This window comes from Paracoccidioides brasiliensis (assembly GCF_000150735.1).
Source record: "Paracoccidioides brasiliensis Pb18 unplaced genomic scaffold supercont2.3, whole genome shotgun sequence".
In the NCBI taxonomy this organism is placed as follows: Eukaryota; Fungi; Ascomycota; class Eurotiomycetes; order Onygenales; family Ajellomycetaceae; genus Paracoccidioides; species Paracoccidioides brasiliensis.
In genome coordinates, this window is record NW_011371360.1 from 374,789 (window position 1) to 396,892 (window position 22,104).

Sequence of the window (22,104 nt, forward strand, 5' to 3'; positions counted from 1 at the left end):
CTCGCGGCCAGGCCGCATCAACCAGGTTGGGACGCTTGTGGGATGTCACATGACACTCTAAGGCATCGAGCTTCGAACCACAGCGACATGATTTGCGGGCATCCTAACCCCTATATAAACTAATTCTAAGCTAGTTAACCCAATCCCAGCCCCTTGACCTCCCTCCAGCCTTGGTGTTGAGGGACGGGAGGTTGAAGAGAGATGTATTAGTAATATTGTAATATGTGTGGTTGTATCTATCTGGCCAGTTAAGATATTTTTGTGTGTGTGTGCACGTGTGTGTGTGCGTGTGCGTGCGTGCGTGTGTTGTGTTTGTTTATGTCACCCAGTTGATGATCACATGGTTTTAAAACCACGTTCAACTCTTTTAAAACCACGTTCGACTTTTTTTAAAACCATGTTCAACTGTAATTAACATATTTTGTGGGTCAACTCGGCACATCTTCCTACGTACAGATTTATGACTACCTGCCAGCAATGACGGTATCTCGAGAATTCTTGAAGAGTAGTATACAAAGCGTCCATATGCACTGAATTTACATTCATTGGTTTACGTTTGGCGAACCACGTTCTCATTCCTCCAGTCGCATTATCCTCATTTCTGTCGGAAACTTGGGCAAAATGCATCCCTCAAGGAGAGCTTATGTGGAGGATGCTCCAGAGGTATGGTGATATATCACTTCATTTCTCCATTACCCCTTGCTTTATACACCCTCTGTTTGCATGACCATGTTCACAAAATATCTCTCCCAAAGGACCTGCTCGTCCAGCCCGTTTCCATTGTCCGACCTCAACTGATCAGCTCCCTGTCGTCTTGGAATAGGATACGGAAATGGGAGTTGACTTGAACAACATCCGTAAGTGATAAATCTCTAAAAGTGGATAACGATCATGTTCTCCTTCCCCCCCCCCCCCCATTTTCCCCGTTAAAGTGGTGTCCTAATAGTTTGCTTTTCCGGAAGCTTAGCCTTGGACCGAGACTATGATATGCCCTCTGCAACTGCGGGTATTGCTCCCGAAAAAGCCTCTGCCATTCTTTCCCAGTTCTCTCGTCGAAGAAGAGCTGCTGCGATTGCAGTCCCCACAGATGATGGTCGAGTTCGTGCTAGACTACGCGAGCTTGGACAACCCATAACCCTCTTCGCTGAAGATGCCACTGACCGACGAGATCGATTGCGTGAGCTCTTAACCGACCTTGAAGAGCGGAAGGAGGCAGCTGGAGCTGCTGGCGGTGAAGAAGGGGAGGATGAACTTATGAAAGAGGGTGAGGAGGAGGAGGAGGAGGAGGAAGGAGAAGGCGAGGAGGAATTCTATACTGAGGGTGGCCCGGAATTGCTGGAGGCGCGAAAAAAAATAGCTAGATTTTCGCTGCCACGGGCAAAAGCCAGGATTGAGCGGCAGAAAGAGGAATCAACCATCCCCCTACGGACACATATAAAGCATCGCAAGGCGATTAAAGAGAAATTGCAAAGTTTCGACCTATACGGATCCCAAATTGCCGGCGAGCGGCCAGTGAGCATCGTCCGTTTTGCTCCCAATGGTCAAACTCTAGCTGCAGGAAACTGGGGCGGGGGGATTAAACTTCTCAATGTACCAAGTTTGGATGAGAAAACCACGCTACGAGGCCATTCCGACCGTGTTGGAGGTATTTCTTGGTTTCCAGGCGCTACAAAGCCCGAATCGAATGTATCTGAGTCGTCCATCAACCTTGCATCTGGTGGCGGCGAAGGGAACGTCAATCTTTGGTCTCTCACACAGGATACACCAGTAACGACACTGTCGGGTCACTCCGGACGCGTCTGCCGTGTCGAATTCCACCCCTCAGGAGACTACTTGGCGTCCGCTTCCTACGACACTACATGGCGACTGTGGGATGTTACAACGAGCACAGAGCTCCTTTTGCAGGAGGGCCATTCTCGAGAAGTATATTCATTAGCGTTTAATCCGGATGGCTCCCTTCTTGCCAGTGGCGGTCTCGATAGCTATGGACGTATCTGGGATCTACGCACTGGTCGAACGGTCATGATTCTGGAGGGACATATACGAGAAATATACGGTTTGGACTGGGGTGTTGACGGATATCGCGTGCTCTCTGGATCCGGCGATGGCTGGGTTAAATGCTGGGATATCAGACAAGTGCGATGTATCGGCGGGGTAGGAGCTCATCGAGGTGTTGTCTCAGACCTCAGGTGGTACAAAGGAACTGAAACGTCGTCTTCATATCTCCCGTCCGTCCCGTTGCAAGACCAGAATGGCGACGGAATGACTAGTCCTTCCACGCCACCTGTGGACCAATTAACCTCGTCGTCCCAATCCTTGCAGCCAAAGAAGTCGGGCACTTTCTTCGTCTCCAGTGGCTTCGACAAGAATGTCAATGTCTTCAGTGCTGATGACTGGGCACTCGTCAAGTCGCTGAGCGGTCATGCTGGAAACGTTCTCAGTGCTGATGTAAGCGATGATGTGAAATGGATTGCTAGCTGTGGTCACGACCGTACGGTGAAACTCTGGGGCATCGAAGGATGACTGATGATGGCAGAGCGAGCCGACCCTGAGTAGTAGTTTGTCAGGTTGTTCAGTTCGTGAAGCCTGTTTAGTCGGCACGCAACAAAAATATGGGCAATCTCGAACAAATCGAACTGCTCATTATTCACTGCGCCTAAAAATTTCGAGCTGCTCAGCCTCGCTGAAGTCTGGTCGTCCGTCACCATGCTATATCCTCGTTCACAGTCGTTTGGGAGATGATTCAAGGTATTATCAATGTGTGGAAGCCTGTTTTCATCCCTACACTTCTCCCATCGTCGACCCTCCCTCAATAAATATACAATTGTCACTAGCGCCTCTTGCAGATATCCTATGCCCAAAGGAAGCTGAAGAAATCAAACCACAGACATCCTAGTGGAAACACCAGCCGACATTGCCCTGCCCACCGTAGTTGACCTACTGTTGCAACTTATTTTGCGAGCGATCAAGGGGTCATAGGATGGGTGGGCGCTGAGTCAGAATAAGCTTTCATAAATCTTGTGCACACACACATTGCGGATGACGAATGAACTAATGAACCGCTTGGAACAATTTAAACGGTAATTCTCTTTTTCTCTGACGATACAAATAGAGGTTTTAAAAAAAGCAAGTAAACACTGAATAATATTTTCAAAGGCCATTTTGATGCAGAAAGGGTATCTGTAGAAGGGCATGAACCATAGAAATCACAAGCAGAATCCTAAAATAAAACACTTAATTGAACCTAAACATTGCGAGTGTCCGTCGTAGATATAAACCCACAAGAAATGAAAAACAAAAACCCCCAAAATAAAACTGACAAGCAACAACCCCAGCGACTTAGGGTTGATATGCCGGTAGCTCTAGGTCGGGCTTCTGGTTCCCTTTCGAATCAACAAAGTCATATTCCGGCGCATGATCCCAAGACCTTCCCACAACACCAGAACACATCCGCATCTCCTCCTCCTCCTCCTCCTCCTCCTCCTCCACCACCACCGCCACCACGTCTTCCTCAATGGGCGCCGGTCCGAGAGGCTCTTGCGAATAACTCGACGACATGACATCAAACCACATTCTACTCGCGTGGATACTCTTCGTGCATTCAGCACACTCCACCATAATTTTTAGGTGCAAGCTATAGCTGCGCCGAATGATATCGCTCACGAAGCTAGGCGCCAGTGATTGGAGGCAGGGGTTGTTCAGAGGCCACCCCAGGTGGCAAGGCTGGCTTTCCAGAGGGATGTCAAGGTTGGTGCGGTGGGCTACGATGAGCTTTTCATCCTTGTTGCCATCGTGCGTTCCTCCCCATGTCGAGATGCCGCAGAACGATGTGTGCGTCCTGAGGGTTAGAGATAGGTGGCGGAGGCGGATTATGGGGATGATTTCGGTAGTGGAGAGTTCAGGGAGGTGTGTGGCACTGACCAGCAGTGGAATTGATTGGCCTAGGACCACCTTGTCGGGTAGTTTGGTGATGATTCTGAAGGCTGAGCTGGGGAGTTTGGTTTTGGATGAGAAGATGGAGGTTACCTTTTCTTTCATGGTTGGTTCGTAGTTTTCGTATTCCGGAAGGATTTTCTTGCTGAAGACGGTCCAAGTGGATGGTGCGGGTGAAAAGTTTGTTGCTGGCGATGCTTCTGAGCGGTGGGGTGTAAAATTTAGTGATTTTTGCGCACGCACAGTTCCAGATGATAAACTGAAGGACGACGGGCGTTGAAGCTCTGCGGATAGCTGATATTGTATACGGCAGTGCGTTTCGTTCGAGGTAAGATAAACAGACTCGTAGCTAAAGGTTGGTGGAAGCGGATATCCATCCATGCGTCGCAAAAAGTTACCCTGAGTGACGTCGGATTGTTTGTTGACTGGTGTGTCCGGGAAGACGAATTGGAAAGGCCATTCGAGACGTTTGGAGGCAGAGAAGGTATAGTTCCCACGGAACAACTGTTGAAAATACGAGAAAAATTGGACGCGTCCCGTATATGGGCCTCCGTCTGAGGTTCTAAACCGAGTCTTTGCTTTCCCCAAAAACGAAATGGTTACAGACGACACCGCCTCGTCTTGGGCTGAATTCAACACGACTTTGCCCTGGATAATGGACCCTGGTGACCACACTGTTTGCGGATTATCAAGTACAATAAGGAAAGGCATGGCCCTGGGAAGGCAACGGAAAGTCCCCAGAGGAGGGCATAAAATAGATGACAAAATAGCGGGAATTTATTAGCCACTCTGGGGCAAGGCAACTAGTAATGCCATCCAGCGGTTAAACACCTGGGTTTCCCTTGATGCACTGAGAAACCCCAGGCGGCTTTTGCCATACCGAGCCACTCGAAAATCGCTTCAGTGGAGTGACAATCAGAGAGCAAGCAACGCAGGTTCTGTGTCGTTGACAGTCCCTCAAAGTAAGAGGATAGTATTTCCTGGCACAGGAGAAAAGAGAATGGATTGGAAAGCAGATCGTATGTAGGAAGTGGGGATGAGTACATTTGACAAGTCTCCTTCGACAGGGCAGTCCTTCGGCTGACCCGGCACAACCACTTCGCAGCCGACACAAAAGTCAAACTAATATTGATTGGCATTATCAATAAGTCTTAACCATGCGTGTCAATATAATGACAAGAAGAATATCCAAAACACTCATGGTGTCATCGTGTCATGGTAAGGCAGGCGACTGACATTTATCTGCCCCGCACGGGTGAACGGGGTATCTCGAGAAAAGCTCACCGCCAAATGATGTCTGAGTTTACCCTGAATGCCTCCCGAAGACTGGCCCGGTTCTCTTGCATGTTGGCCCAGTATGTACTACATAGCTCGCGACTAATCCGTGAAGCTAGGCCCTGGAGGGGGGGAAAGTCAGGAGACTACAAGTGAGGCATTGTGAGGATTGCAGGGAAATCCTGGAGAAGTTTCAATCCAATGAGCCAAACATGCAGAACCCCCCCCCCCCCCCCCCGTTGGTGGAGACACTCGAACTTGGTTGGCATGCTTATCCCTAGAAATGCTTTAAATACTTTGTCCAGGGGTGGAATGCGTGGAAATGAGGCACGGTTTTGGTTGATGAGTGAAGGTTAAAATAACCTTCGAAGGTTTCAGGCCATCAATTTTATCAGACCAGTGTGCCAAGCGATGAAAACCACAGGTCTGCCACAGTTTCGGGGAATGCTTAACCAGTAAATATAGATAGAGATAACTAGTTAGTTGTATACAATCTATACTCTGTACGCTGTAAGCTGTGAGCTGTTGATATATCAACATTATGTACAAAAGATCCAAATTGGAACAAATCACAGTATCCATAAGACTAGAATTCATCAATGTGGCTCGATGCAAAAAACAATCTATCCAATCTATCCAACAACTCCCCCACAAACCGTGCAACCTAAACAATAAAAGGAAATGTGAAGGAATAAGAATGAGGGGGAAAACAGGCGAAAAAAAAAAGAATATATATATATATAAATAAATAAATAAATAAATAAATAAATAAATAAATAAATAAATAAATAAATAAATAAAAATAAAAATAAAATAAAAAAATGGACGATGCAAATCATCAGGCCAACCACCCATCTTCAGCGACACAATTCTGACAACCAATGCTGATCCTCGCCCCTCCGCTCACCTCCACCCAATCCTCCGTCTGATGCGGCAACACCCCGCGAACCCGCATCTCAGTCCTTGCCGCTTCAAACCAAATCTCCCGTATAGGAGGCGGTTTCACGCTCTCCTCCCCATCCCCATACACCATGCAAGCCCGCACATCGTTCCTGCTCGCGTCCCAATCCGCCTGCATGTTGCGCATAAACTCCTTGCGCATGGTCCGTTGGTTATTGCCCCCGCCCTTTTCCGCGGCGAAAAATTCAGCAATACGGCCCAGGCCGGACGTGGTAAGCAGCATGCTGATCCAGGGGTCGCACGATGTGTGGAAGGGTGGTTCGGGAGAGAGAGTAAAGCGCAGATAGGAGACCAAAAGGTGGGTGCAGTGGTGGGTGGAGATCAAGGTGCGGGTGTTGGTGAAGGGAGGGGTTCTGACGATTTCAGCTTGCAGTTTGCGGAACATGCGAGAGCGGTCGGGAGGTTGGATTGGGACAGGGAGTCGGCCAGCTAGGTATGTGGCGTAGAGATCGGATTGCAGGTCGAGGCGGGCGCGGGCGTAGGTTTCTAGGAAGAAGAGGGTGTAGAACCTGGGAGCAATTGTCAATATGGAGATAACTTGATCGATGGATTATGGGGGTAGCATCGAGGTGTAAGTATATATTTACACACATGAGAGGGGTGAGCTTGAACTGCAGCTGAGCTACCCGACACTCATGAGAGGCCTGTAAATCCTTTTTGGAGGCAAACGGGGGATCGTTTTCCAGTGAAGTTTGCATATATCTGTCCAGCACTCTATCTGCAAGATAGTACGACAACTTCGAACACACCTCCTGGCGCTTCCGCAAACTCCAGAGATACCGAAAAGTATAGACGCCCTGGTCGCTATTTTCACGCCGGGGAGGGGGAAACAGATCAGAGAGAAGGATCACGTCATCCTCCGGCTCCCGTGTATATGTCCTTGATTCATCGATGGGAGACGGCAAACTTCCGTGTCTTCGAAGCCGTAGATATTTCCGCGAAATCGCTTCTTCGTGGGTATCAATGAGAGTGGTGAAGGCTCTGGACGTCAGCCGCAAGTGGACTATATCCTGCAGACGACAGTGGCTAAAAATATTGATCTGGATCTCGACCGGGAGCCAGCCCCAGAATGAAGGCCTGTTTACCTGATTATCACTGCTCTCATGGGTTACCTTTTGCTCAGTGAAGCCAAACCCCTCTAGTCAGATAGAGCTATATGTTATCTTAAGAAATTTGGTCTGCCTTTCTTTATTGTTCTTCTCTTTTCCCCCCCCTCCCCCGCCTTCCCCCCCCCCCCTTCTCCCCCCCCTTCTCCCCCCCCTTCTCCCTCCCCTCTCCATGGCTTGTATATACATACTACATACCATTGATTTTTCTTCAGATATGTAGCTTTTGCTCTGTCAAACATTGCACGGAATTTCCGGGCCCGCACCTCCAGGTTGGGCGCCATCGCGGCGGGAGCGTGAGGAGGGGCGGTTTTCCGGCAGCGGAGAGAACAGCGGCTGGGCTAGGCTGGGGCGTGGGGAGACGACTCCCTGGAATGGTTCGCCAAACACTAGAAATTTAGATGGTAAAGCAGTTACCGCTCGCGGTGGTACAGATTACAGGTCCGTCTGGATCAGGCTCAGCCAGCGTCCCATGTGCATTTGCGCGCTCGGGACGGAGTAGCTTTGCTCCGGTATCCAATGTTTCATCTTTAATTTCTAGTGGTTTAACTACGCCGTCCAAACGTGCCTCTTCACGCGTTTTCCATGTTTAATTTTCTACGGAGTAGTTATTAATCATATTCCACATCCAGCTGCATGGATCTGGTCAACCCCAAATCTAACCAAAACTGGAGCACACTAAGGAGGATGAGCTCTAGTTATTTGGCTGTGAGGAATTTAGGAACGAGACGATGTTGTATCCCAGGCCAAGTAGTTAAAATATCATCTGCCTCCACACCAACTACTCCATTCTCAATGATGACTTTCCGCCGGAAGACCCGCCTTAAGTAGATCATGAGAATCGCATTTTGACAACTTTTGGAGAATGGAATGAAACAGCTAAACCATATAAAAGGATCCAGACCATTCAACCGTGCGTCTGATGAGTGTGATCTCATAAATTGAGCAGCACGATGGTTGCAGGGAATTGTGATATGGGAAAGTGTATGAACAGGTGTCCGATTATGTTATAATCTGTATAGAACGATCCACATCATTTACAATAAAGTTTATATTAATGAACAAGGAAGAAAGGAACCGAAACTTGGAAAATAATCAGAGACAAAAAACCAACATCAGTGAGGAAATTGATCCGTAGCCATATATTAACAAAATTGTTCACAGAACCAAGATTTTGGAGTCAGGACAAACCTTCGAAGTCTTCGCAGATAATTACGTATATTAATGATATAGGCCTACGTCCACACGGATACACATACTGGCCCCCCCCCCCCCCCCCCCCCCCACCCCATGCAGCATGCAGGTGCAGAAATAGCTTACAAAAGCTTGGAGGACACGGGGAGTTGTGTGTAGTGCGATCTGTCGGAGATCACAGATACCGAGTCAGGCTCCGATTCAGGAGATGTCCATCCCGCGACTGCATTCTTGTAGGTTGGCGGTGGAGTAGAGTCTCCTTGTTGAACATCTCTTTCAGTCAGTACAAGCCCAGCTGATCAGTGATCCAGTCATTCTCACTGACTTCAATCACCCAGTTGTGTGGTGGCCCTTCTGTCTCATACCAGCAAAATTGATGCATCTTTTCTTTGAGAATAATCATTGTATATAAGGCTCAGTCAGTTGCATTGACTCCAGCAATAACAGTCACTCATTTCTGATCTTCAGGCTGTACAAGCTTGAGATTCTCAGCTCTTTCAGATTCAGTCATCACTCTGACAGTCTCAATTACACTCATCTGAAACCCTATCTTATCAAAATTGTAGATATCATCTTCCAGGATCTCATACTTCACAATAGTGTTTTGTACAAGCCTAAATCACTCACAGATAACCTTAGAATCCTCACATAGAGCCCACTGATGATCATACTTGCATGAGAACTTGAATTTCAGCTCATCATGGCACTTGACAAAGTTTCATACCTAGCATTCACTCACTGTGGATGGGGGGTTGGATTCTTGACTAGCAAGAAGAAGATTGGCCATTTCTCATACAGCTGCAACTCAGGGAGGCTGACCTCACTCATCCATGGCCAGAATTCATTGAACAAGAGATTCTTCCTCTGTAAGACTAAGTTTCTGGTTCTTTGGAGGAGTGTCAACATGTATTGTACAACCATGTATGCAATGAGTTAAAGTTGCATAAGAGACTTCATATAGCTTTGCTGCAGCTCATACACTTGAAATTTGATCATTTTTAAGTGTTTGAATGGCTAAAAGAAGCCTTCCTTCCTGAGTAGAGGCTTTATTTCTTTGTGTGGTTGACATTTTTGATGCAGAGCATTTCTCATTATATGAAGGGTGGGAAGTGGTTCACTCACTTATTGATTACGTTAGTTCTTGGTTCTGATTATATAAGCCTAGTTACTAAAATTAACTAACTTTAGTTCTATGCAAAGTTCAAGTCCAAGTTTTCATAAGTGACGCAATACGACTGAATGCGACTCAATCGCAAAACCATTTATTTGCATGCCATACACTTCAGTAGGACACACCGAAGTTTAATCAATCACTATCGGAGACTGAGTGACTGGCCGTGTCTGGGTTTTCCCCCTCGACCAGCCTGTCTGCGGGACCTGACGAATATGCCCAGGGCCTTCCCATCAACTGCTGCGCTGAGGCAAATAAGCCGATCTCCAACCCTCACCCGAACAAGCAATATTTCTCGCCCATCAGACAGATACAGAATATGCATATTATGCCAGCGTAGAACCTGTCATCTATCTCTCGCCAATCGAAATTATCATAATTCATGCAGTATATCAACTAGGTCCGGTTTCTCCGCCGTCAGCAACCCATCTCCGCTGCAGAATGGAGAGCAAAATAATTCGACAGACGATGCGGAATCACTCATAAACAAACCCCCAGATATCTCTACCCACTATACCATCTTTCCCGAAACCATCCCTGTTCCCCCACCAAGAGGTTCCTTCTCTATCTCCATTCCGGACCTTCGCCGCGAATTCCTCCGTCTCCAAGCCCGCGCCCATCCTGACAAGTATCCACCAGGACCAAAGAAGCAGCGCGCAGAGGCGCTCTCCTCTCGCATCAATGAAGCATACCGTGCCCTGTCAGATCCACTGTCGCGCGCACAATATATTCTCGCCTCTCAGCATGGGATCGACCTGGAGGCTGAGGACGGCGCCAAGGATCACCCGCAGGATATGGAGACGTTGATGCGGGTGCTCGAGGTTCAGGAAACCATTGAAGAAGCGCAGGATGAGCTGACGGTTGCGCAGTTAAAAGAGGAAAACGAGGAGAGGATTAATGGATGTGTGGCAGCGCTGGGGTCGGCGTTGGATCAGGGAAATATTGACGAGGCGAGGAAGGAGTGCGTTAGGTTGAGATTTTGGTATACCATTCGAGAAGGACTGAGGGAGTGGGAGCCCGGGAAAGGTGTTAGACTGATACATTAGATGGCTAATTTCCCTGGCCTATTATTCCATTCCTTTTATTCCTTTCCTTTATTTCCTTTCCTTTCCTTTTATTTTTATATTTATTTTATATTTTTATTTATTTTTATTTTTCCCCTTTCCATCCTTGGATGTCATTTCATTTCATCCGTGTACATCATGGGAACAAAAATGAGATGTCTTTGTCAATGCTTGTTTCTGATGTTTGTGGGTTTTTTATCGGATGTAGAAGAATTGCCAACACTGGTGAGGTACGCCTGGTTCTAGAATGTCCTTTATTGCGATATGTGACGTGATATGCCCTCTGATTGCTGAGAGTTTGGATTCCTTCAGAATGAGGTGTCGAATCAATGTGTTGCGCTTTTTCCAAATTCATCCTCTCATCCAGTTATATTTTTCAGCTGCAGCATGGCTTCCTATATGTAGGAACAGGCATCAGATCCAAAATATTGTGACACAAAACAATAGCTTATATTGAAATGTCTGGGAGGATGATGCCTCTTATTTGTAAGATATGCAACTGCTCGTCAAATCTCCTGAAGATATGGACCTGGTGTGCATAAAAAAAAATTTACTAAGTAAACAACTTTAGCTCCTTGTTAACTAACCAACCATTCTTCTATTTTTCCACCATGCAATCCGGCATCAATGACATGATGCAGCTTCACCTGCCCGCCAAGCAGAAAGAACAGTTGTCAGTCCAATCATTTGACATTGCTTTGTCAATTTCAGTTTGAAAGGCAGCTGTAAATAGTAACATTTGTAACCTTGAACATCACCTTCTGCAATGTGAAACTTTATGGATAAATGAGATGCTAACTCAACAGCTCTGTAACATATTCATTTTTAAAGAAAAAAAAAATAATAGATTTAATTCTTTATCATATCAACTGTAGTCTTCAGAATTTGATATTTTTGACTTGAAGCTTTAAGACTGTATTCTTTGCTCACAAATAAATAATCTTTCATATGTTTTTTTAGATCTAAAATGTTGATACTCTTCATCTGCTTCTTTTACTTTGACATTGTCGGACCATTAAATTAAGAAGTTTGACTTCTCCATGAGATGCTAATACTTTGGAGTTAATTCATTTAGTTGTTACAGATATAAACATCTTTTCTTTTCCTCTAAGAATCATTTGGCGACTTGTAAATTCCTCACAAAAATTTATTAATAAATTAGAAAATTTTAACATTAAAATTATAAGGTAGAAACAATGGACTCATATTTATTATTTTTACGGGCATCTGGATGACTGCGTTCTGCGCGTTGTCCAGCAGGAAGAGCCCAAGCAAAGCCAACCTCAAGCGACTCACCGGGGTAGTCAGCCTCCGATAATACCCGTGCGACAAACCATGGAGAAGCACATGCTTTGACGACACTAACAATGAAATCTGCAAAAGAGGTATCATTGATGCTGTACTCCGTATGTTGCAAGAAAATGATGTTGACATTGTGCAGCCTGCCTCGTAGTCCTCACAGGGATTTCCCCTCAGTGGACAATGCCTGATAACCCCGTATTACCTTGGCTATGTGCTATTTTACCCAGACTTGAATTCCTTACCCACGAAACTTGCTAAATATGCTAAAGCGTAGATAGTAATATCTTGAAATCCAGCCCTGGACACTACAATACAATACAAATATAATAATAATAAACAAAAAAGAAAGTGTGTGCAAACATTCCACACATGTTGTTTTTGGTGTATCAAAATGTCAAGAACAAGAGGGAAAAAGCAGGAAGCAGAGCGCTATGAAATCAATATGAAAGTGGTGAACTAAAAAATGCAGCTGCCAACAAATCATACATATCCTTCCATTATGATTGCTAGACGTTTTGTTGGGTGGTTTTCTTGATCAGGTACGTAATAGATACATGAATGTTTAGAAGTCCAAAAAAAAGAAAAGAAAAGAAAGAAAGAAAGAAAAATTGGCAGAAGGAATGTAACAACCTCCCAGCACCCATTCATTGTGTAGATTTATTGTCCATGATTATGCACGCACACACACACACACACACACACACACCGTAACATCCATTCGCACGTCTATCAAGCATCATCTTCAATGTAATCTTCTACCGTAGTTGCACGAGACTTGCCCTTCGACAACAACCGGTCGGATGACTCATGATCGTCGTCCTTATTATCCTCAATACCTGCGTCAGACGTCGTTTTGTCAGCTGCAGTTGCAGATGTATTAATTGCCGCATTTGATGCAGCAGGAGCCCAGTCTGGGGGGGCAGGCATGGATTCTTCAGAAGGGTGACTATTGGCCGAACTGGGTTGTACTGGCACGTTGTTGGTTCCGCTATTCGGTGTGGAAAATGAGAACTGGGGATGTATGGAAGCGGTATCAAAGAGAGGACGCTGATGATTTGAGGGAGGGGGGTTAGATGGCGCACTCCAATCGGCTGTTTCTGGATTGGACGGTTGGAAGATATTTGGCATTGAAGATGCTTGATGATTGGCTGTAGGGGTTGAGGCAGTCTGTGAGGATGGGGGATTGGTGGCTTGAAGGGTTGAGGTTTGTGTGGACGGTTGTCCGGAATTATTGACCTGCTGTAAAGGTAATAATGTCCAACCTTGCGGCAGAGTTAGTCCTTCAGGAAGACGATTGTCCCCTGAACTTAGTGCGGGGACTTGTGGATTGGATGTGAACTGTCTTTGGCTGCCAGTGTACGGAATATGTGATGATGCTAGAGCAGTAGGAGTAGTGGTTGGAAGGGATGGAATGGCTGCGGGAGGTGGTTGGCCAGGAATGGGTCTGTTTGCGCTTGTTGTGTTGGCTTGAACTGCGCGAAGTCTGGCCAATTCAATTTGTAATAAGCGGACGACCTGTAGTTGTTCAGCCGCAGTCCGCAGAGCATTTATTTCTTGGGAAATTTGTTGCTCGATTTGATGAAGTTGAGCCTGTGTATAGTGAATGTTGAATTGGGTAGTTGTGGTGGTTTGCTGTGGAATTTGGTGAAGGGGCTGCTGAAGGCCTTGCTGAAGGAGGGGCGGTTGTTGAATTGGGGGGCGCCCGAAGCCAAATCCGAAACCAATCTGTTGCGGTACAGCGAGTCCCGCGATTTGATTAGCAGCTGGTGGGGGAAGAGGTACGTCTCCATTGTGGATCTGTTGCGCTAGGTTCTGGAATAGGTCCCCACGACCAGCACCGAATCCGATGCGAATGGGGCCGAAGTTGAAGACCCACGCTCTTGGTCGAGCTTCCCCGGGCTGGCCATTGGCTCCAGGAGCTTGGGCTGGAGGCACGCCTCCAACGTTACCCCTGCCACCAGGAACTGCAGGAGGAGCAGCAGGAGCTCCAAAAATACCGGTTTGGACTACCGGGGCAACAGGCCGTCTACAAGTTGGGCAATTTTGTTGACGTTCCAGCCAGCTGCGAAGGCATGCGAAGTGGAGAATATGGCCGCAAGGAAGTTTCTTCGGTCGCAATCGGTCTGAAACTGGCGGTCTGGCTGCAGCTCCATTGCCATTTGGGACACCAACTGGGGGCCAAGGCTCCATTTCTTCGCGACAGATGATACACACATCCGCATCCGTCATTTCCTCAACAGTGGCATCTGGGTAACGCTCATTCATATCTCTCGTAGCATTGCGGTAGCGAAGGAAGTCAACAACACGTTTCCCAAATGACCTCATTGTAAGCACAACGTCCCGAAGAATGTGGATTGGTAAACCGTAGAAACTGAAAAGGATTGCAAAGAAGGATATGTAGACGACAAGTTTCAGGAAGTCTGGATTTTCGATCAGCTTTCGAAAGATTGCTAACGGAGAAAGGGAGACTTGATGCTCACTCACCAGTTACAAGATCAAGGTAAAATACCCATCGACCTTTTTCTTCCCAGCCAGGAACATCGAGTTCCATTTCGTCAATATCATCTTCGTTTGGTAAATTGTTCAAGGCTTCCTCAGACCTGGAATCCGATCGCTGCTGAATAGCTTCCTCTCGAGCTACTCTTATCTCTGCTATTCGTTCCTCCATCTTAGCCCGTCGTTGTTGTCTAGTTATATAAATATCCCACAGGGAGATGGCATATCTCGCTGCAGTCGAAGTCGACAGGATTGATAGGATGGCAAACTCGAATCCAAACATCACCATCATATCCGGACGAGCCTGGAGCAGAACGGTTTTCACGGCATATTCGAGTAAAAGGCCGTTGAATGTCACGGACAAAATAAGGGACAGAGTCAGCCGTGTGTGAAAAAGGCGGGGGTTTTGCGGCGGCTGTTGTTCCAGTATTTCAACACGACCCTCCCCAATCCATCCCCAAACCTTCCCAATGAGAAGGCAGACAAACATTGCCAAGAACCAGGCACCCAGGTCGCCGCGAAATGTAGTCATCGCAAGGCATGTTTCCATTACCGCGAACCAAGCTTTCTCATACAGCTGTTCCGTTTCGATGGGGCGGAGGGGTCCGTACAGCAACCTCTGTAATCCATATAGTACGAATCCAACGACCATTAGACAAAGGTTCGTTAGAATCTAAGTGCCAGTCAATGTCAGCCGTTGATCCAATCTTCAGAGTCCCGTCGGCAACGTTTACGTACCATAAGGTTCGCATTGCTCTGGGACAGATAAACGCAAGCGGAATAGAAGTTTGCTCGCTGGTGCAAAGCTTTAAGGATGACACCGGCAGCCAGGGCCGTCGAGACCTAAAACTCATTTAGAATCGGCTTTGTGGATTTCAGGACACAAGAATATATCATACCCCAGCATAAGCTGCTAATCTCATGGCAGAAGGGCTCAAGTTCACTCGGTCCCAGCTGGCTTATACCAAGGAAAAGAAAGGGATACCAAGGAAACAGAGACTTATTGAAACATAGTTAAAGAGAAGAGTGAAACCAAACCCAGTGGGTTTTCCCGTTGTCTACGGTTAGTTGATTCGAATATGGTTGCGCAGAAGATCAAGACTGACTATGCCAGCTATCATCAGTTAAATGTCCCAAAGAGTCGAAATGGAGAACAGCGGAAGGGAAGACGTGGGGCCAATCAGAGAGCTGAATTTGGACATAATGACTAAGCTCTAGGTCACGTGGTGATAAAACAAGTCGCCAATTGAGCTTCCGAATACCAACGCTCCCTTTTTTTTCCGAATACTGGAAGAAGAGTAAAACTACAGAAATATACGGAGTATCTTCTCTTTGCTATTACTTCTCAAAACAGACTCTGTAGATCTATAAATAATCGGAAATGGGATCAGAGCACTATCACGTGATGTGATCCATTCTTAGATGCGCTAAACTGTAAACAGATAGCGCCAAACCTTCCAGAACTCCACGTCAACGCTTACATAACTATTATCAATCTCAATCTGATAACTAAACTGAGTTAGTTTCATCAGGCTTATGCCGTTCGCATCGTTCCAACGTACAAATGCTGAGGTGTCAATTACAATATTCAATCGCTCCAGTATGGTTGAGGTAATAATTAGAATTCTCTTTCCAGGTTATTCCGGTGCTTGTTTACTGCTCTAGTTGAATTGCAATGTTAACTGAAACATTGCAGGAGCGTAACAAGCTTCCACGCAACCAAACGTCATGATGTTTACCGCGACCAAATTGCAAACCGCATCCTATCTTCTGGGTGTTTGCCTCTTCTCAATCTCCTTCCTCGTCTTTCTAAACTCCTCAATATCCTTTGTGGTCACAGACCTAATCAATCTCCCAAGCGGGGAGGGAGATGCTGTTGGTACTCTCGGGTTTGCGGACGAGCTATTTGCTCTCATAGCGTGCCCGGTATGGGGAATACTGTCGGATCGGATAGGCGTCAGATATGTGAGTTCAAGCCTTCCCGGATCGCTATCTCAATGAGTTTACTTACATATGTGTCAAGGTATGCTCGGTTGGGTACGCGATCATTGCGCTGGCATTGGCCCTCATCGTGCAAGCACGAAATGTCTATCCGCAGCTCCTCCTAGGCCGACTCCTGTTTAGCCTTGGTGGATCAGCGGTAACCACTATGGTAACTGCTGTCCTTCCAGCTATAACAGCAAACCATGGCTTCTTGAGTAAAGTCTCCTCAATGAACCATAACTCCGGAGAACCTACACCCAGTCCTCCTCGACCTGGTGAATCTGAGAGATGTAGTGGCCATGCACCCAGATCATCTCACTCTTCAGAGTTGACGATAACTCCTGCCCTTTATCAGATGGGTTTACGAAATTCAGAAGTAGTCGAAAAAGCACCAGAGAGGAGCTCAACCTCACATTTAGCTGGTATTGTCGGCATGCTTACGGGCTGCGGTGCCGTTGTCGCGTTGTTGATTTTTCTACCTCTTCCAGCATGGTTTGAAAAGTCTGGGCAATCTCCGGTTCAATCAATCAGATTAAGCTATTACATAGTTGCTGTGCTTGCATTTATAGTTTCGTTAGCCTGTCTTATTGGCCTACGACATTTGCCTGATGATCGGTACACGGGCTGGAGGTCACTATTCAGATCGCCTAAGGCTCATCCATCGGACGAATCAGAGCCTACTACAACTTCCAGATCATTCTTATTATCTTTTTTTCCAAAAGCATACCTATCACTGTTCAGCGCAGCATTCCTCCTTGGATTCAAGCAGCCAGGTATCGGACTAGCTTATTTGGGTGGATTTGTTGCTCGGGCCTCTACCGTTGCCATTTCTCTATTCATTCCCCTGTATGTTAATCAGCATTACAAACATTCTGGCCTCTGCCATGGGGGGAAAGATAATGTCCAAATTCATATATTGGAGACAGATCAGGGCGGAATAAGAAAGTCATGTCCCAAGGCCTACATTGTGGCCTCAATTCTTACTGGTGTTGCACAACTTATCGCTTTGTGCTGCGCACCAATCTTTGGTTATTTCTCAGCAAAATCGACTCGACACAACATTCCCTTACTCTCCGCCGCTTTGATTGGAATTATTGGCTATATTTTTCTAACCCTCCTACCAACCCCTCAGATACATGGCCCTGAAGGAAGCCCAGTCATCTTCATTTCCATGGCGTTCATTGGGATTAGCCAGATTGGTTCGATCGTCTGCAGCCTTGCAGGTCTCAGCATCAGCGTCATTGAATCCAGTCAACTCCGAGATGCGTCGTTAGAACATGGCTCGGAAGGACGGCAAGTTCATTCGACGGGCCAGACAGATTCAGATGGGCCACTAGGCGCCAGGACTTCAGTTACAAATGAACAATCTACTCTTCTTCCAAAGCCGATGTCGCCGTCTGCAAACGCCAACAACCTAGTCCATCTCAAGGGGTCTGTGGCTGGGATGTATTCCCTATACGGAGGCGCAGGCATTCTGATCCTCACGAAAGTTGGGGGTCTCCTCTCAGACAAAGTTTCCCCCAAATCGCCGTTCTACATTCTCGCTGGCTTCAACGGAGTGCTCTTGATAGCCGGTATCGTAATTGGTGCGTGGCAGAAGTGGAATTCTCTCAAGGGCCTCTAGTGAGTGACCTGCCTTCCCCAGCCCTCCTTCGGCGACAACGGTTAAATCTCATCTTATTCGAACGTTCCTTTTTGACAGCTCTTATCACATACATAGGAAACTGTATTCATCTGCTCAACAGATTAAAGGAAAGGGATTAAATGTATTTTTCTACACCATTATGCATGTTCCTAACGAAGGACAGAAAATGAGAGTGCAACTCTCTGTATGCCTGCCATCTTTTATTGCTTAATTAGTTGCATACAAAGTTAAAAAAAAAGTTTTATCTAAACGGCTAGATTACTCAGGGGTAGGGTTGAGTTTGATTTACGAGAAAATCACTAAGAAGATAGTAGGTAGAGTGGAGAAAGTTCCTATAGAATTTAAAGGAAAAATTATCAAAGCCATATAACAACATCGACGAAAAAGACTACGCGCGGAGAGCATTGCTCATTGCTCCAAATCTAATTATAGAAGAGCATCCCAAATAGACACTTTTCATTTCATCGCCATGCCAGCATCCTACCCCAGACTAGAGCTGTTTCATACAACATTCAAACCCACCTTTCTCCTGACTACGGAATGTATCTATTCAAGACAGCATTCGCCAATAAAACAATTCATGGAAACCCATCAAAAAAAAATACTTAACCTGTTGGATTTGGAACTTGATACATGAGTACAAATAGATGTAAGCGGCAATTTGCTGGAATTGATGCTCGTTTCTCTCGCAATGCTTTTCCTCTTGGTGGTTGATTGAAGTTAGGTTTATTGTGGAGCGAGGGATACGGAATCGAACTCTTCTCTCAAAAAAAATGGTTGTGGAAAATTTGTTGGCTTTGTCATGGACGTGGCGAAATGTCATGTACATTACCTACACATTCCGATTCATGTTGGTGCAAATGAGGGTGTGCATATGTACTGATATGCATATCATACATGAACGGGACATGGACATACATTGGAAACAGGTGTCCTCATTACTAAAATATACATGCAGAACGGTGATGCACTAACCTCTTTACACAGAAAGATCCCGTAATATGTGTGATAATCTTGCAGAAAACGCCCTAGCAGAGAGCCCCAACGGTTTGTGGTTTGATGGCCCTGGGCAGGGATACAGAACCTATGCATCATAATTCATACGAAGATGCCAGATCCGGATGCACAAAACTGTTATACAATGACATCAGCTCGGATGAATACCACAGCAGTCATAAAGAGAAGATCGGTCACATATTAGAAAAGTACCAAACCTGTTTTCAAGCATAGTTACCGAGACACGAAGAGAAAAAAAAATCCAATAAAGGAGGGTCGACGAGCTTCAGAACGGATAACTTTACAAACATTGACTGAAGCTCTCCGTGTGTTGTTATGACTGTTACTATCAATGGATGTTGCCACTTCTTGGCCCCGTACCAGTCCTTCACCCCAGGGAATCCCTTGCAGGAAGTTGTGCAAGCCTCCCGTTCTCCCAAGTCGAAAGCCAACACAGGTGTGACAAGAAAATCGAAAGCGGCGCGAGAGCCTAGAGGAGAAAAGGGTCTCCAAGCGCGGGCGATGACCTCTCCTTCGGCTCTGCCTTCTCGAAGTTTTTGTGTGGCTTTAGCTTGGGCTGTCTGGGCCGCTATAAGCATGATCGTGTTCGGGTGATGTCGTACATGTATGTAGGACAAGGACATGCCGCCTGCGTGCAGAAGGTCTGAAGAGGAGGCGGACACCGGGAACTGGCTAACCATGGATTATGTTTTAATAGTTGTATTTTTTTTTGATCTTTTCAAAACGAATTCTTCCGCTGTAGCAGCGGCCTGCTGTCAATGAGATGATGCAGCTATAATAAGCATTCTGTTCATAATTTCACTTTCACTCTCATATTCTGGTTCCCGTGTTTTCCCCTTTTGATCAATGAGAACTGTGTTTTGGTTGAGGTGGGAATAAAATGCATTCAAATGTAACTCATCTCTGCTACTATTAGTGTGAAATCTAACATAGCTTGGATCTTCAGTGACGTTGAATCCTGGCGGCTTGACATCACCAAACTTGATCGCCCAGCAATACGAACAGGCTAACAATGGTTGACATCAAAAACGGCTGTCCCGCGGGAGACGAATGAAGTTGAAATAACATAGCCAAGTGCACTCTGAGCTCATGCATGACGAGTTAAGTTAACTCACTAGGTAAGCGAATGTTATTTTAATTTTAGCGTGTAGTGTGATATGGCGGATGTTGATCGGGTAGCTCCAGGAGTGGACGAGACGAAGTGATCTAGTTTAAAACGAGAATACAAAGTTGATAATTCCAAGGCCCCGCCACCGATGCATGAAAAAAGCAATATACGTGGAAAAAGAAAAGAGAAGAATAGAAAAAGGTTAGGAAACCGCGGGAGTTAATTAATCACTCCAGCTGTGATTTAATGCAAGCATGGCATATTGCAACAAGCAAACTAAGGTTGGAGAGCTAATCAATGTTTTGGAAAGTAAGTTTGATGTTAAGGAGCTAGCTCATCGGGCTACTTGAGACACTCTTAAATGAAGCTTTTCTGATTAACATGCAGAGCTAACACGTTCCAGAGTTCAAGAACGGCGTTTTGAAACACCCACTGTTGGTAGGGACAGTCGAAAGCGAGACATTGTCGGAGGAGACTCTGAGCAAAGAGCCATAGAGGAAGTTTGGGTTCGAAATGATCGGAAGCCGAAACGTGGCTTTTCATCGACCATGGAGAGCATGGAGGTTTTGGAAAGCAAAGATGTGAGAACACGATCGACACAGCCTGTGGCGTTCTGATCACGGAGTGCCAAGTTTGTCAAGATTTATGCGACCAGTCATATTGTCGGAATGTTCAGACACATTCATGCCATACCCCATTTTGACAAATCTGAAGAACATGTTTGCATTTTCTTGGAAGCTTAACTTTGTGTGGGGTGTCAAACCCCAATGCGACCCGCGATGCGAGTTCTGAAATTTCTCAAGGAAGGCAAGTGGGTCGCTGAAAGATCCATGCAAGCCTGAGTCATATAACCAAGAAAGCATTTTCATCGAAAATTCTAGAGCATCACGGACAGCGATGGCTGGTACTAACATGATATCGGACCAGCGAGAGAGCATAGCCATATGCAAGGAGCCGAATTATTCTGAGATATACTGAAAGGTTTGACGTTATGTAAGGGGGTTTGCATCAAACCGCCAAGTATTGCAGCAGGCCCCCTCGTTTTATGGCGAAGAAACAGTGCTAAGACTCCAACCCATGGTATGGACTGTTTGATTCACTTGCCAATTCCAAATCAGAATTAACCTCCATGAAAGTCTGAATACATTTACTTCAGGGATTATGGAAGTTCAACGGCTGTTCCATGCTTTCGAGAGAAGAGAAGATTGGGCCGCTGTATCAGCTGCAGGAGAACCACATGCCGGGGTAAAAAATATTTTTTAACGGTCGAAACGGCTCCAATTCTCCGAAATATGTCGTATAGAGGCTGAAATGATATAATGAAGTCACCATCACCATCATCATCAGAAAACGGAATGCATTTTCAACTTCATTGTCAAAATCGATTCCCACAACATTTCGTTATTGTTCTCAATCTCAATTCAAGTAAATCGAGAATCAATCCAGCTACCTATTGCTGGGTGGCTGACTCGAGAATTGTCACAGCCACTTTCGAGTAAGTCTGAATTGACGATCAAATATTCGTCCAAACGAGGTTGTATGTCTAATATATCAATATCAGGCTATTTCAATACAAACAATTGCCCCAAAGTGGTACCGAGTTTTTGTCAACAAGATACATTCCTGAGATGACACTCTATTCGAGACATTTTTAGCTGGCTTGACGACAATTTGTCCAGAGTATCCAAGATTCGTGCCGTGGTCGTCAACTAGAAACACTTCTCCGGAAGATTATCAACTGAGACTTATCGAAGTTCGCCCGTGTTGGAGAAGTTGGATTTATCTTCCCTGAGACGACAGCGACTCAGGAATAGGCCCCGGGTGGATCAGTTCCTTTTGGGAGTCAGCTT

At 46.0% G+C, this 22,104-nt stretch overlaps 9 protein-coding genes across 9 annotated transcripts; 4 read left to right on the forward strand and 5 right to left on the reverse strand.

Moving 5' to 3' along the window:
* Positions 1–987: 987 nt before the first annotated feature.
* On the forward strand, positions 988–2,523 carry PADG_02510 (uncharacterized protein; the record flags this gene model as incomplete). The annotated part of the gene is made up of 1 exon (XM_010759712.1): positions 988–2,523. One exon carries the CDS (start codon positions 988–990, stop codon positions 2,521–2,523), a length of 1,536 nt encoding a protein of 511 aa, XP_010758014.1.
* An 816-nt stretch (positions 2,524–3,339) lies between these two features.
* On the reverse strand, positions 3,340–4,644 carry PADG_02511 (uncharacterized protein; the record flags this gene model as incomplete). The annotated part of the gene is made up of 1 exon (XM_010760189.1): positions 3,340–4,644. One exon carries the CDS (start codon positions 4,642–4,644, stop codon positions 3,340–3,342), a length of 1,305 nt encoding a protein of 434 aa, XP_010758491.1.
* A 1,402-nt stretch (positions 4,645–6,046) lies between these two features.
* Positions 6,047–7,558, reverse strand: PADG_02512 (uncharacterized protein; the record flags this gene model as incomplete). The annotated part of the gene is made up of 3 exons (XM_010759713.1): positions 6,047–6,677; positions 6,760–7,245; positions 7,473–7,558. 3 exons carry the CDS (start codon positions 7,556–7,558, stop codon positions 6,047–6,049), a joined length of 1,203 nt encoding a protein of 400 aa, XP_010758015.1.
* Positions 7,559–9,854: 2,296 nt separating this feature from the next.
* Positions 9,855–10,685, forward strand: PADG_02513 (Fe-S protein assembly co-chaperone HscB; the record flags this gene model as incomplete). Its single annotated transcript, XM_010759714.1, has 1 exon — positions 9,855–10,685. One exon carries the CDS (start codon positions 9,855–9,857, stop codon positions 10,683–10,685), a length of 831 nt encoding a protein of 276 aa, XP_010758016.1.
* A 2,049-nt stretch (positions 10,686–12,734) lies between these two features.
* PADG_02514 (uncharacterized protein) lies at positions 12,735–15,424 on the reverse strand (the record flags this gene model as incomplete). Its single annotated transcript, XM_010759715.1, has 4 exons — positions 12,735–14,425; positions 14,490–15,174; positions 15,240–15,344; positions 15,401–15,424. The coding sequence occupies 4 exons, from the start codon at positions 15,422–15,424 to the stop codon at positions 12,735–12,737; spliced, it is 2,505 nt and encodes an 834-aa protein (XP_010758017.1).
* An 808-nt stretch (positions 15,425–16,232) lies between these two features.
* On the forward strand, positions 16,233–18,108 carry PADG_02515 (uncharacterized protein; the record flags this gene model as incomplete). The annotated part of the gene is made up of 2 exons (XM_010760190.1): positions 16,233–16,466; positions 16,525–18,108. 2 exons carry the CDS (start codon positions 16,233–16,235, stop codon positions 18,106–18,108), a joined length of 1,818 nt encoding a protein of 605 aa, XP_010758492.1.
* Positions 18,109–19,220: 1,112 nt separating this feature from the next.
* On the reverse strand, positions 19,221–19,826 carry PADG_02516 (uncharacterized protein; the record flags this gene model as incomplete). The annotated part of the gene is made up of 2 exons (XM_010759716.1): positions 19,221–19,260; positions 19,507–19,826. The coding sequence occupies 2 exons, from the start codon at positions 19,824–19,826 to the stop codon at positions 19,221–19,223; spliced, it is 360 nt and encodes a 119-aa protein (XP_010758018.1).
* A 682-nt stretch (positions 19,827–20,508) lies between these two features.
* PADG_11439 (uncharacterized protein) lies at positions 20,509–20,871 on the forward strand (the record flags this gene model as incomplete). The annotated part of the gene is made up of 2 exons (XM_010760609.1): positions 20,509–20,563; positions 20,642–20,871. 2 exons carry the CDS (start codon positions 20,509–20,511, stop codon positions 20,869–20,871), a joined length of 285 nt encoding a protein of 94 aa, XP_010758911.1.
* Positions 20,872–21,198, reverse strand: PADG_11440 (uncharacterized protein; the record flags this gene model as incomplete). Its single annotated transcript, XM_010760610.1, has 1 exon — positions 20,872–21,198. The coding sequence occupies one exon, from the start codon at positions 21,196–21,198 to the stop codon at positions 20,872–20,874; it is 327 nt and encodes a 108-aa protein (XP_010758912.1).
* Between the last annotated feature and the right edge of the window lie 906 nt (positions 21,199–22,104).